Source organism: Solea senegalensis, linkage group LG4 (assembly GCF_019176455.1).
Source record: "Solea senegalensis isolate Sse05_10M linkage group LG4, IFAPA_SoseM_1, whole genome shotgun sequence".
Lineage (NCBI taxonomy): Eukaryota > Metazoa > Chordata > Actinopteri > Pleuronectiformes > Soleidae > Solea > Solea senegalensis.
In genome coordinates, this window is record NC_058024.1 from 8,997,570 (window position 1) to 9,012,736 (window position 15,167).

At 39.2% G+C, this 15,167-nt stretch overlaps 1 protein-coding gene across 2 annotated transcripts in view; it reads right to left on the reverse strand.

Annotated features, from left to right (window-relative positions):
• Nucleotides 1-15,167, reverse strand: part of cpne5b (copine Vb) — a 129,020-nt gene that overhangs the window by 17,315 nt on the left and 96,538 nt on the right. For both annotated transcript variants that reach the window (XM_044024376.1, XM_044024375.1), the window contains 5 exons: nt 9,183-9,224; nt 8,403-8,478; nt 5,277-5,330; nt 4,698-4,759; nt 10-56 (listed from right to left, as the gene is read on the reverse strand). In XM_044024376.1, coding sequence (XP_043880311.1) covers nt 10-56; nt 4,698-4,759; nt 5,277-5,330; nt 8,403-8,478; nt 9,183-9,224 — 281 coding nt within the window. The remainder of the gene's footprint in view (nt 1-9; nt 57-4,697; nt 4,760-5,276; nt 5,331-8,402; nt 8,479-9,182; nt 9,225-15,167) is intronic.

Consider the following 15,167-nt stretch of genomic DNA (forward strand, 5'->3'; position numbering starts at 1 on the left):
ATCCCTCACCATTAGATGCCGTGAAATCGATGGCCACCGTGAAATTGATCTGCGTCCTAGAAGAGAGGTGGGGGGAGAGGACGTGGACAAAATTGAATGACAGAGAACAACTAACAACATGCCAAGCCTCATTAAAGTGCAGTGGTCTTTCACACGCAGTGGAAAACATATACACAGACACAATCGCTGAAATCCAATACCCTGTCATACATGAGTGCTGACTATAAAAGTCAACCATTTGTTAGAACATAACCAGTAAATACAGGAAAAACATTCCCTTACACTTGAACATTAGTGTTCCAGTGGCTGACATCAAGCCACAGTCCCAATAAAAACAAGACCATCTTGGCAGGAAGCCGGCAGAAAAAAAAAGTGAAGATGGTGGGTAGCTGTTGTTCCCCAGGATACCAAAACAGTCGGGAGAGCATTATTCCAATATCACCCAACACTTTTTATCACTGCCATAAAAACATGATCAAAGCCAACATAGAAGTCAGAGCAATGGGAATCCATGTTGTGAAGAACAGAATCAAAACTTATGAGCTTTGGTAGCTCGTTTATTTTACATTATGTTACTGTGATGTGTTCTCTGGAGTAGGACGAGAGAAAGTTGATTAAAAAATAAAAGATGTCGCAATACTGCAGTATTACTACTGAATACAAATACTACTGATATCCGCTAAGGCTGAACTCCGACGGCTTGAAGCCGACACTGGTGCCATTCATTTTTGCAGAAGCTTGTCCTGCCAGCATGGTGGTTTAAACTAAAACAGCCTTCAATCAGCTTAAACATATATCCAGAGTCAAAGGTTTGATGCCCCAAACAGACCAGGAGAAGCTCATCCATGCTTTCATCTTCTGACAGGACTCCCCAAAAGGAGCATTAAACAAGTCCTTCAGAACGCTGCAGCTCGAATTTTAACCAGAACAAAAAGATCAGATCACATTATTCCAGTTTTAAAGTCTTTACACTGGCTTCCACTCACTTATAGAACAGTCTTTAAAGTTCTGCTGCTCCTCACTAAATGGTTTAGGTCCAGAATACATTGATGACATATTAAAATAATATACATCTCGTAGGGCTTTAAGATCTACTGTTTCAGGTCAGAGAGTCGAGCTCAGAATTTGAACCAAACAGCATTTAGTTGTTATGCTGCACAAAAGTGGAACAAACTACCAGTGGAACCGAAATCAGCACTAAATATGGACTTTTATTGGATTTTTAAATGCAGGTTAAAAACACTTATTTTCTCATATGCTTATGATTTAACTTTTTAAAGTTCAGTCTCCTGCACTTTACTTTCTTTTTTAATCACTCTAGAGTAAATGATTGTTTTATGCTGCACTATCAAATTGTATGCTTCATTTTAGTCTAAAATCGTTTTCGTTTTCTCTGTCTTTTATTTATGTTATAATTGGGCTGTAATTGTAAATTTTAATGTTTCAGAATTTTGAAAGTTATTTTGTCTTTAAGTAAAGCTCACTGAGTTGCCCTTGTGTATGAAACGTAGAATATACAAATAAAGCTCTATAGCAGGACGCTGGTTCTTTGAATCCTAGTGTGGAACATATTTAATGTCATTGGCAAAACACTTGTTTGTCATGAGAAACATGTCATGTTGAAAATGGCTGCAAAAGGTCTATTCCGCCAGTTGTATGAGTTTTCTTTGTTGAAAGCTTGTCGATTCATCCAGTTCCAATGAAAAACCAACTTTCGCTCAAAATACCAAAGATCACAGAATATGATGGACATAAAATCACATTTTCACATTAGCAAGGCAAACAACAAAGTCATGGTGGACTTTTGCACGGCACCATACGATGCTATCGTTATAAACACTTAAATATTTAATATGTGATTGCCATTGCCTTCATCTGCATTCAGATAGAACGGAGTTATTACCACGAGCAGCTGATATGGCTTTCACCTCCATGTCGGTGTGAAGCAGAAGCTGCAGAAGAGCCTGGGCTTGGTAATAAGCAATTATACTGATGGAGCACTTAAGAGCAAATCATAATCCAATTTTCCCTGCTGATGAAGCACTCCCGTCTTCTTACTAATTTATGACACATGAGACGAAGCCTTTAGGGGCCTTAACGACAGCCTCTCATTAGAAACAGAGAGAGAGACAGAGGCTAAAGGATGATAATAAAATTATCGAATTCACAGTGACCTTTCGGTATGAGGTGTGGAGCGAGAATATGCCACAGTCTGACCCTGCTAACCTTAGCATTAATTAGACTTGACTCATTAATTCACAACTACTTAGTATTACTGTCTGTATGACACTGTAGTTTGAAAGTGTATATGCGTGCTAGGAAATGAAATGTAACACCTTTTTTTCCACATTTGTAATTTAGGTTTTAGGTGTGATTCTTTATGTGTGTGTGTGTGTGTGTGTGTGAACTTGTATTCATATCTTTGTGAGGTCCAACGGAAACATACAAACCAGGGGGATGACTTGGTTTTAGCGTTAGGATTAGAATTGGGTATTAGGAATTAGGAAGAACAAAAGCACAAGGAAGAAGAAAACCCTGCTCATCAATTGGCCAGGAACAAAAATGGAAATCCATCCCCTTCAGCTGTTTTGTTCACCACAAAAACAAACAATGGTATGCAGTCTTGGGTTTTCTGTTTTTACTTTGGTGTTCCAAGTTAATTGGTTTTTCACAAGAAGCTTCTCAGTATGAGCAGTAGGCGAGGCAGTGACCTATCCTCACTTCCTCTCTTTGGTTGGCTGGATAGTCGTTTGCATTTCCCACTGTAAGCGATCCACACCAGGGTTCACTTGCAAGTGAACTGAGACCCATGTTTTCAGGCAGACCAGAGTTTGCTTCACTCTGGTCCGTTTAAAGCAGACTAAACAGCTGTGGTGTGAAAGCTCCCCCTTATTTAATGAGCAAATGTGGAAGAAACCCAGTCTGGTTCATCCAGGTCTGCATTGCAAAGCCATTTGACCTGAACGTGAAAACCAATTAAACACAATCCTACTGGTCAATAAAACAATATAACCCAGGTATAAACAGATCGTTTTGACCAGAGAGAATTGGGTATAACAAAAGTTATTATCCTCACTTTTGTCCAGATCTTTCCAAGTTCAACCATAACAGAGGCTAATCTGATTTTACCTGCGGCAAAAAAGCAACATTTTCTTTCACTAAAATAAATGTTTGGCGTATTGAAACACTAACTCACCTCTCCTTGGCCTTTATACAATACCACTTCACCATGACGTCATTCCAATCATTCAAATGTGAGGATTTGAAAACCTAATATGAGAGCACTGAGCTGAGGTCAGTGAAAATAGATTTTGTCGTTTTTTTGTTATTGTTCAGCTCAGTCAGCGCTCCACAGCTTTCCCCTCACTGTTGACTGAGGTCAAAAATATTTTGAGCCATTTAAATCACCAAATTGGTCCTTGTCCTCTTTTGATTCCAGTGGTTTTCAAAAAGGATATCGAGTCACAGCTCCTTTCTCATCAAGCTTAAATCATCAATGTCCAACGTTGAGCAGATAACAGAAGATTTTCACATGTAGGGTTTTTCATTTTTCCAAACTAAATGAATGAAATTAATTTAAAGTCAGCGAGTTGTATGAAGACAAATCAACTTACTTACAGCTTACTCTGAATTAACTTGATTTGTTAAGGTTAGGTTAGAAGCAAATACATTTTCTTCTTTTCCGTGTCCATGCAGCAAAAAGCTCACACCTTCTAAGCCTTCATCAATTTTCTCCATATGAGCAGAACCCACAAATGCAATAACCAGGTTTTTGATGTGTCACTCAGCAAATGTAATCTCAGAGTGAGTGGGGCGATATGATAAGGATGATTTTTTTTTTCCTTTCTTTTTTTGAAGAGGGGCCACTAAAACTTCAGGTTATTGTATCATAGATCAGTTGAAGCCAAGAACTGTCAGAAAAATCTGTCACACTTGTCAGTCCTGCCACAGCCCATAAAACCCCTGACAGTCATCCTGCTGTGGTGGGACAGTGCAGATCAAAGTGCTGCCCATCCTGCCTGGAAAGCACATTTCACCTGGGGAATGCTTGATATTCACATTTGAACCTGCTCTGAAAACAACCTCAGGTTTAAGGGCTGATCTTCTCTTTGAAGACTTTTTAGCTCTTGCCAGCTTATTTGAAATCTATCTGGCAGGAGGTTCCTTCAGTGAACTTATGCCATAACTAAGTCAAACAAAATCAAAGTGGAACCCTGATTCTGTGAAGTTTCAACCTTCACAATGTCCTCCTGATTGCCATACACATTTTGTCCACTGGGGGCAAAAATGACCCCGCCTGGTTTGACCGTTATTTAAAGCATAGTTTAAATTGTCAATCAATCCTGTGTTACACTCGTGTAATTCTGTGTCAAAATGACCCCAAGGATTACAGGAGGGTTAAGTCAAAGTAAGAAAATATGAATTTAGTTTGGTGATTTTTGTTGTGATATTTTGCCTTGATTGAATGAGTAACAGAACTCATAACACAATAATAATAAAACAAATGAGAATTTCAAAAGCACAATAACTCTGCTCACAATATTTCATCCCATCCCCCCGCAATAAAGGTTTTCAGCAGCAGCCACCACAGCATGCAATAAATAAAACAACACATATTGTCCTCGAATGAAAACCTACTGCAACATTTATGACCATAAATGTTCTCTTTGAATATGCAGATAGTGGTTTCCACTCACCCGCCTTTGATGTAATCTAAGAATGTAAACTCCGACTCCACTGAGAATGAGAGCAGGGTCACCTGAAGTGAAAGGAAAGTCGAGATTTTAATTAGATCCTGATGTTTTCCTTATAAATACACATTTTAGGGTTCAAGCACTTGATGGTCTCTATGGGGGGTGGGGGAGGATGGGATGACTAATTCATTTGTAATGCCAGTAGATACATTTGAAGGAGGGGGAGACAGAGGTTTAATCATTACTTGCACAAGCCCACACTTGTGTACGGGGTGTGTGGTTGTTGTCCACCGTGATCGCTCAGATTCGATGTTCTGCAGCACCATTATCCCTCATTATGTCTCATTTTCATGCCTTTCCCCTCAAAATACACAACATTCATCATCTTAAGCGTTGCTGAAAACTAGTGAATAACAACCTTTGTTCTTACTTTTGAGTGCACAATTAAATTAATTGGTGTGAGATTAGAGAATTGATGAGGAGCATAAAATGAATTTCACACTTTCCTCTAAATCACCTGAATTAGAATTGCAATGGAGGAAAATAAGTGTGCAGCAGAAAACGAGACAGTGTCATACTCACAGTTCCAGAGTTGACATATTTCTTTTTCTTCATTTTCTTCTTGGTATTTATTACCTAAAATCAACAATGGGAGAAACATGTAAGCTATCATTTGTAGATCATATTTTTAAAGCGCTTGTTTAAACACGTGTTAAATGTACATACATGTATCCATATTACACAGTAATAATGAATTAGGGCTGCAGCTAGTGAGCATTTTCATTTAAGATTGATCTGTCAATTATTTTCTCTATACATTGATAAGTTGTTTGGTCAGAAAATTGTTAAAATAAAATCAGTCACTTTTGTCCATTGATTTGAAACATCTTGTTGTGTCTACACACTAAATATTAATAGTTGCTCCCTCAATTTCTGTGTTAGACAGAAAATATTTCACATTTAAGAAGCTGGAAAATCAGATAAATCATTTTAATTTAAAAAAGAAATCAATCTGATAAATCAATTGTGAAAATAGCAATGATTATAATAAAGTTTACAACTGTACCAGGCTGTGCTGTTAACACATCCACTGAATATCTGAACCAGTGTTGTCAAAAGACTGGGTCAAGACCCACATATGAGTCACAGCATATTTTTTTTGGGTCCTCAAACAAATATGCAAACCTCTTAGAAATGACTTTAAAATATTAGGCTTTAAGGGATTACTTCATTACTTATATTTCTAGTCGTATAACTTAATAAGCACAAGTCCACTATGTCCATGTTTACGTTTCATGTCAAATTTACATATTTTTATCAGTTGCTAATTTTCTATGACTTCTATGACTTATTCTGAAGGAGCAAATGTAACACAACTTCTCCCTGGGGATTAATAAAGTATTATGGGTCTGATCTTAAGTCTGTGAAAGTCCTTGTAAATATTTCAAAGTGAACAATTAATGGTGAAGACAGGCTTACGGTACAAGACATATACACTGACGTGAACAGTAATGTATCGGGGCCTCAGAACACGAGAGAAAATGTCAATCGGCGGAGACCAAAGACGTCGCAGCTCATTACCTCGATTCTTTACGCCTGCGAGGCATGAAAGTGACAGCCCCTAATTTAACATGGAGAGATGGCAATTTATCTGACACACGGAACAATCTGCTGATGCAAAAACTAAAGGGCCTTTTGGTGTCACTGGGAGGTAGAAAGGAATCAAGAGTGGCGTATAATGGAGCTGACATCTAAAAGACAGGTATTTGTCCCTCAGCTAAAGGCCACCAAACTACGGAGGCATAAGGACGTCCACATGTCAATTTCTAGACTTCCAACAGATTCTTTATATCACTTATTTAACTTCAAATGGTGATCAGAACACGTACAATAACTACATTTATTGGGATTTGGTCTATTTTGAAATATAAGAGAGAAAAAACAAGAGTGATTAAGATAGGACAGAGCAGCAAGAGGCAGAAAATCCATTGGACTTAAGAAGATAATGCGCCTAGACTCTTTCGATTGCAAAACTATTATAATCCCCAAAAATAATTCAATAACACGGTATATATTACGACCAAAATCAAGGTGTAAGTGATGACCTTACGCCAACTTTTGAAACGTGTTATAGTGGAGCAGTGAGGAAAATGACTGCATAATTTGACAGCCCTACATTTTAGAGACAATTTTCCTCTGCACGTGGGTGACATTTAGGGAGATGAAGATCTGCTGATTGACGAGTTAAATCCCAAAAAAATGCACTGGTGAATTTGCTTTCAATGAAGCTGTGAACTGCTCTGGGATATTATTGGAATATATTTCATGAATTAAAATGAGGACTGTCGGCATTAACAAAGTTATTGTAATTGATGAAGGGGGCGAACATAATGCATTCTTTTTTTTGTTTTACCTCCGACAAGGAGGATAAGTTTTCATCATCAAGTTTGTCCTCCTGTTTGCAGAACTTCCTGTCTACAGATTTTGACGGATGTAAGTGTAAAAAAGTCCCGCCTCTGTCAAAACTCACTGGATTCCAACAATTTGGTATGAGTAGGCTGGATTAGACACTCATATAAATCTCATCCAGATCTGATCCAGATTATGGATTTGGCGGCAATCTACATTTAACGCGGTTCAGTCCTGTTTAACAAGTTCAGATGTGTAAATCTCAGCATCATCTTAACAGATCACGATGAATCTGCTCATGTTTATGTAAGATGGTAACGGCAATAAACAGGTACATTTCTAATCAGATCCAGAACGTCGTCTCGATCCAGGGGATCAAAGTGTTCACGCCTTGCATTTAGTGTGTTCACACATGATGTGAAGATCAGTAACTGAGTCAGGAAAAGGAAATGAATAAATGAAGCTTCTCTGAGTCACAGAATCTGCCTGCATGAGTTTAGACTGTTTACATATGTTAACACTGCAGCCTGGTTTGTTCATCTGCCCAAAGCTCAAACACAGCCTGTATGAAACAGAACGTTTAGTGCAATAACATTTCTGTGTTACCTCAGGCTTAGTGCACTTCTTTAGATACAGTTCAAGTTCACAAAGTAACTTTCTTTGCCTCCATTTGATTCCCGATCTATCGATCTATCTATCTATCTATCTATCTATCTATCTATCCATCTATTTATTACTAATACAGGTACTTATCCAACTATATTACAATGTGAAAGATACTAAACTATAATAAAACTACACTACTACTACTGTTTCTAATTTGTGTACCCTGTTGTTTGCCATTTTGAGACACAGTAAGCCCATGAGAAGTTTCGAGTAATAGCTATGATCTCTCTTAATTCCTGGATGGTTGTTGCCATTAATCCTGTTTCACACTAATAGCTCCATTTATATGTGTGTCAGCATGCAGATGGTTATAGAGGTGGCATAAATCTTCAGCACATAGGCAAGGAAATAAGGAATAGGAAATACTGCATAAAAAACTGCATTATAAATGTATAGAGTCATTTCTTTTGATGCTGTTTACTGCATAAAATAAATGTGGTTGCCGCAGGAGGATAAGGTATCCACAGGAAGGAATGCGCTACAGAGATTGGAAACAGTGCAACAGCGATGTCGAGCATCTAAATGTCACTCATGTCAGAAATGGGATCCAAGAAACTCGGCGCTCAGGGAATCTGCATCTTCGGAGTCAACAGCAACATTTGTGAAGTGTGGAATAGCTAGAACTTTACTCACCTCATACACATTGAACTGGCTCTGCCCTCGAGCTAGCTCTCGGTAGCTGGTTGTAAAATCCCCAATGAAGTCGTGACTGTGAGAAGAAACATAAACGCATAAGCAAAAAAAAAGGGGGGCCGAAAAACAGGAAGAGTGCCAAGAAATCCTATGTTTTGTGGGTGAATATTTGAGAAAAGTTTTCCCTTGAACTTAGTTTAAGGGCCAGTATGCGACAAGTAGTAACATCTACAGGCAGAAATGTAATATACTTTCCACAAGTATTTTTGTATAAGTGTATAAACACTTGTTTGCTCGCTTGGAAAATGAAGCAAAAACATCTTAATCCCATTGCATAAACCCACAAAGAAGAAGGAGAACATGGGGACAGTTGGTGTAAGGAGGCAGACGATCCGTTCTGGCGACCCCGAAGAAGAAGGTTAGACTGACATGGAAGCTTGTTGAGTATGAACTGAACTGCAGGCACGTGTCACGCATGCAGAAATGCAAAGTGTCTCTCCACAGACACAGAATGTGGAACACATGACTCCGCTCTTACATCACTATTTACCTTGCCAATCCTTACACAGTGGCTTAGCCGGCTCCACTGGCCTATGTGCCAATGTTTCCCTGGGCAAGACACTGGCAGTGTGTGAATGGGCATGAGAGACATGTGATAAAGACTTTATAAATACAGCCTATTTACCATTGACTTTGAATTTTGGGTGAATTGTAGTTGACATGACATTTAACTGAGGCCTCCTGTGTTCAAAATTCCAATGGTTAGGCAGTGACACTAACCTGCCATCCCGATCCCAGTCGTACACCTCCACCTTGATTGTTCTGGAAGAAAACACATGAAGAACAAGGTTAGGTCATAAAAGCAGCAGGGGGAACAACCCCATCAGCACATGTTCATTATCTGGTCCTGAATCATGTTGTGAAGTTTTACATCAGCAGATGGAGCTTTCTCAGTTTGAGAACCCTCCAGAAAGAGAAATGGAAATCAAAACAGCGATATCTACACCAATATCTACTGTATATCTTCTCAAATGATCAAAAGCTTCAAGCTAATTAAATTTTTTTTCCACAATTTCTATCTCACTCCAGTAAAGATGCACAGATAAGTCACCATTCTGCCCCAGATGGAAAGTGGAACTGAAGGAAAACATTCATTTCTTTACTAAATGAGTGTAACAGATATAATACGATTGAAACCCAAGTTATAATATTATAATAATAAGTTTTCCTAAGAAATGTATTTTTGGACGAATGAATCACCTCATAAGTTCAAGATGTTTTTGAAATAAAAAAAGACAGTGACAGAGTCATATTTTTGAAAGGTTATTTTAATTTAATTTTTAATTTTTCTTTATTTTTTTTATTAATCCCATAAGGGAAAGTATTCCTCTGCATTTGACCCATCCTAGCATTAGGAGCCATTGTTTTCCATCTTGAAAGTTATGATTGTTGACTTTGTTGATTTGTTATGATTTAAAATTATTATGTTTTTTTATTATGTCTATGTCGGTGAGTTTGTTTATGTTTGTCATTTTGATATTCTCTTTTGTTGTGTCTGTTACAGTGTACACAATATACATGATTTGTATACATACATAAGTCCAGCTATTATGACAGACTGTTGGGTATGTTTTCGTCTCATCCAGTCATGTATGTAAATGTATGTTGACAAACATTTAATTGAGCTATCTATTAAAAAGGAACAAATCCAACACAGAAAGTAGAAAGCCTGAAACAAAAAAGGTCCACCTCTGTCTTAGAATTCTAGCTCCACTTCAAGATCTACAGTGGAATCTTGCACATGAGTGTTTCTCAGTAATCAATAGTGTGTCAACTGTCAAGGTCTAACAAAGGTCGTGTTTTCATGGTATAATGTTTCAAAGCCATTTTAAATGCAGACTTTTCACTTGCAGTCTCACAGTTTTCTAGTAGTTTTGTTCTGTCACGTTAGCAAAACAGAACAAGACTAAGGTCTCGGATGATTTCTTACTAGTATTTTACTATTACACTTATTACGAAGGACCTTTGAAGGGTCTAAAATTGGTTTTAAATGCTCAGAAAACAAAGTTTAGGATTTTATATTGACTGCTTATCTGCATGTCTGGAGCAGAAAAAGCAATGCTTCTGTGGCTGAAGGGGCTTAAACCAAGCAAAATCCACTTTTACAACACACACAGGTTGCAACATGTCATTTCTGGCACACATGGTGCAACATTCTGCCCCAGAGTCTATACCCTGGAAAACCTGTCAACCAAACACAGCCTACACCTTGTTGTTGAGCCTCAGTTGTGCAGTAGCAGTGGCTCCATCAGTCCCTTTATAAAAGACACAATATTATGTTTATTGCTTTATGTTTGATGCTCTTGGCACAAGTTGCTCTAAGCCAGGCTAGGATTTTCATCATGGCTGTTCCACAGAGCGAGGTTTATTCCTGCTCCTGCTATAACTGTTTAGATTCCATATGGAGTAAAAAGAGAGAGGGAAAAACTTTATTTTGTGGTTACTTTCATTTGTGAGTTGCGTTGATCTCACCGCCCATGTCTCCCCTCTCTTCCAACTCCATCTAACACAGGAACTGACACCACCCCAGATCCAAAGAAAACAGAAGCAAGCAGCACAACAGAGACTCTTCCCTGTCACTGAGGAATTGAAAGACGCCTGAAATAAGCGACTTCCTCCGTGCAACCTGGAACCTGCCGCTCTGCCGTGACAATTTGTTCTTTTGAGCTCATCTTCAAGGCTGCGAGCGAGAGGAGAGGATATATGCTTGTCATCTCGGTGTATAGGAAGAGGAAAATACACGGGCAGAAGACGGCTATATAATGACAAAATTTAAGACATATGGAGCCATCCCTCCACGTAATTACCTATATGCAGGAATTAAACGTATTATATAGGTGCAGTTGTAGTGGACCATAACCTGTACACGGACATCACATTAGCTTTTACTGTCTTCTTATTTTGCATATTTCACATTTCAAAGCTGTATCAGTGGAGTCTGATCCTTTCGAGGCCCCTTAAACTCTCAGAACAATATACACTTGAAAACTAATCTGCCACAGATGTCTCCAGCAGAGCACCTTTAATGAACACTCATATCAGTAATGGAGGTGCGTATAATTGAGGGACTGAATTTACTGCTATCACGAGAACCAGCCTGTCTTTAGAGATGTCACACAAGGAGGTAAAAAAGGTGTTGAACTGTAAAATAAAGAGAGGAGAAAACAAAACCTATTTTTACTTGAAGAACCAATGCAGATCAGTGATTTTTCCATACAGTCAGCTGCACATGCACAGCTCGCTCTTGTCTGTGATCCGGTTTATGTGTGCTGTGTGTGTGTGTGTGTGTGTGTGTGTGTGTGTGTGTGTCTCCGCCCAGAGTAAATACAGGTAGGTTTGTCGCTTGCCGCTTTTTTAAAAAAGAAAAAAAGTCGCCAGGGTGTGTAAAGTCACTAAATATGCACACGGAAACTTAAACAGACTGACATTACTTCCCTTTCTTTCCCTTGTCTCTGTTATTATATCTGTAATGTGCACAACGTCTTTTTCTCTGTTTCTGGTGTAACGTTACAGCTGAACTTACAGTCCTGGCATATGTACTACAGCGTTTGGAGTCGTTCCAGGGGGTTCCATGTGGACGTTGATATTTCCTGAAACGACGCCATCTTCACGGGGAACTTTTTGAAAACGGCAAAGAAAAAGACTGTTTACGTTTCGTGCCGTTTCCCTCTGGATGTTCAAATAAATGGCTTGTTAGCAGGCTTTTGCAGAGCTTGTTGATGAGCTGACTATTTGAAGCAGGTGTGTTGGAGCCGGGAAACATCGCAAACATACAGGCCAGTACTAGAGCTTTAAAACAACATCAATATCACAGTTGAACACTTGATTCAGAACCTTTATGGATAAAAAAAACAAAAACAATGTAGAAAATCTATTTTTAATAAGCCACTGGCTAATTGGCCTCCCTACAATTCACTGCCACTAGGATACTTTGCTCCTGAGTTGTGTTATTTTAGTGATGCCTGTGTTTTTTTCCACATAGGCTAAACTGCAGTGGTAGACTGTACAGTGTTCCAGCTTTTAAGTGTCTCCTGTTTCTCTTGTCTAACTCCACTCTCCTCTGTGCTCCTTTCCTTGACTTACTCGTGTGGAACGGGGCCTTTGACATATTGGATTTCTGTATCTCCCCCACCCCCCCTCTGTTACACTGTAAGTACACTTTCCTTTGCTGCCTGTTATCTGTTATTCTTCTCTCTTTCACTTCTCCCCCTCTCCTTCTCGCCATCTCTCCTATTAGTTTTCATACTTCCTCTTTCTCCTTTGCCAAAACCTTGTCTGTTCCTCCCTGAGGAGAGAGCATGATCACATAGAGACAGATTTGTTTGTAGATATCTCAGCTGCTTGCTGTCACTGGGGATTCAAAGGGATCTTGGTCACTTGGAGGACAGTCTGCCTAATCAAAGCACTGCTCTGACACCAGACAACAAAGCAAGTGGTGTTTTAACCTAGTCTGAGATTGCAAGATACTTTAAAAAGTGTATCTATCTATCTATCGAGAAAGAAAGAAAGAACAGATACATTTGGTGCATTGCAGATTTTTGAGAGGCACATTGAGCTATAGCTGTTGAAATAAACATAAACTAATGAAAAGAAAATCGAGTTGTTTACTCTTTTTTTTACTTAGTTTACATCTATTTATGTTCATATTTGTGGCATTACCTCTAACTAACTGTTGTAGCAAACCTATAAAGACGTCATGTGTCATGTTTAGTTGCTAAGAACAGGAATCCTTATTCTCACCCTCAATGTTGGCAAATTAAAAAGAACATTCAGGAAGAAAAAGGGTTCAGTGCTGTGCATCGTTATTTTGATGAATTAAAAACAGTTGTAATGAAAAACATTATTTGAACGATGTGTTTGTCTTATTTTGTCTCCCTGTGTATGTCATGTCTTTGCTTGTGTCTTCTCTCTGTGAGTTGTATCTCCTGTGTTTTTCCCATTTTCTGCTCCACTGTGATTTGTCTGCTCCGCCCTGATGTGTACCACCTGTGTCTTTAGAGTTTCACCTGTGTGTTATTATCTCCATCTCCCTGGTGTATTTGGTCTCTGTGCTCTTCAGTCTCTTTGTTTGTTCAACTGTTATTCCAAATTCTTCTGCTCTGCTTTGTTATGTTTTTGCTTCTCTGCTCCTCCGCCTTTGTTTAGGCCTTTTTTGTTTAGTTTTAAGTTTTATCAAAGATGCTTTGAAAACTGAAATGTTCTTTGCACTTTGACAGTTTGACATATTTTCTCTGCAAGAAACAACCATAACAAAACAATAAACATATACCAACCTACCACAGTATTAAAACAGGTAACTGTATGGGCTGTAACGTAAAAAAAGAATAATAAAAAAAAAAATTCACAGTTCATTAGCTTCTCCTTTTGCCCTTTGATATTTCAAACAAGAGGAATGCGTCCAAACGCAGACGCTGTTTTAATTAGAGCAAAGTAAATCACCAGCAGGTCATCCAATGACATACTTGTGCAGCCTAGTGCTCTCATCAGTGAGAGGTGCCTCAGTGCCTCATCCAACATGTGCTGGACTTGATATGAGAGAGCAACTTTAGTGCCAAAGCGATAATGAGCTGTCGGTGCCACATGGCACTGTCTCCTCTCCATACACTCTAGATACAACAGTGAAAAATCATATAAAACCAGAATAAATGAGGAGAACACAGGTTGTTATTATATTTCCCAGTCAGCGTGTCCATGTGGGCTCCATAAGGCTTATATTTGGGCTGACAATATGGGTCCTGAGCAGGTTTGTTTCCAAGCGGTTTCTAACGTGGCCCCACCCGTGTTTGGCCCATGTTACTGAAACTATATGGAACCTGCATAATATGCCCAATAAAAAGACCATGCCCACTTTGTACCCACTTAGTACCCAGGTAGCCTGGAAAGGGTGGACATGGGCTTGAAGTGGGCAAACACTGGTGGGGCCACCACAGAAACCAGACAAACCTGCTTAGGACCTGTACTATCAGCCCAAATATAAGCCCACATACTGTGGGATATCTTTTATACACTGATGGTGTATTTCCACCGGCTCTACTCCCCTCGGCATGACATGGCACGATTAGGTTGCATCTCCACTACAAAAAAGTACCTACGTACTTAACGTGGGTGGAGTCATCACTGCGCGGCTGAGTGAAACTGCGGTGACTTTGTTTTATACGCGACACACACACACACGAGTGACTAGTGAATTTACACCAGACTTCTGTAGTTGTTGGAGATAAACCCACGTTTTTAGGATTGTTAAGTAGTTTTAACTTATCTACAATTCAGCACTGTTTCGGCTTGATTTCTGTCCACATGTCTGTGGAGTACAGCCTCCTGCACCACAGACTACAGCGGCATCGGTCTGTGATGCCGCTCGCGATCGCCGGTCCTGTCCCTATTGTGAAACAATAACTCATGCCTACACAGCACCCACTCACAACAACACTATACAACATAACAGTTTATAAGGCGGTCCTACAGTGCAGCTACTGGAAAGGAGGGACCAAACTGGGTGCAGCTCAAATAGGACTTAGTCCTATTTAACTATATAGAAGTTTCCTCTCATATCTCAAAATACGAACACAACAATAGACATGCTGACTGGGGTGTTGACTATATATAACAGAGCTGATTTCAAATGTCCATCTCTGTGACCTTCAAGTATCTAGTCTGCACAAGTTGCCAGAGTCCATAAAAGAACTGATCATGAAAATTGTGGCA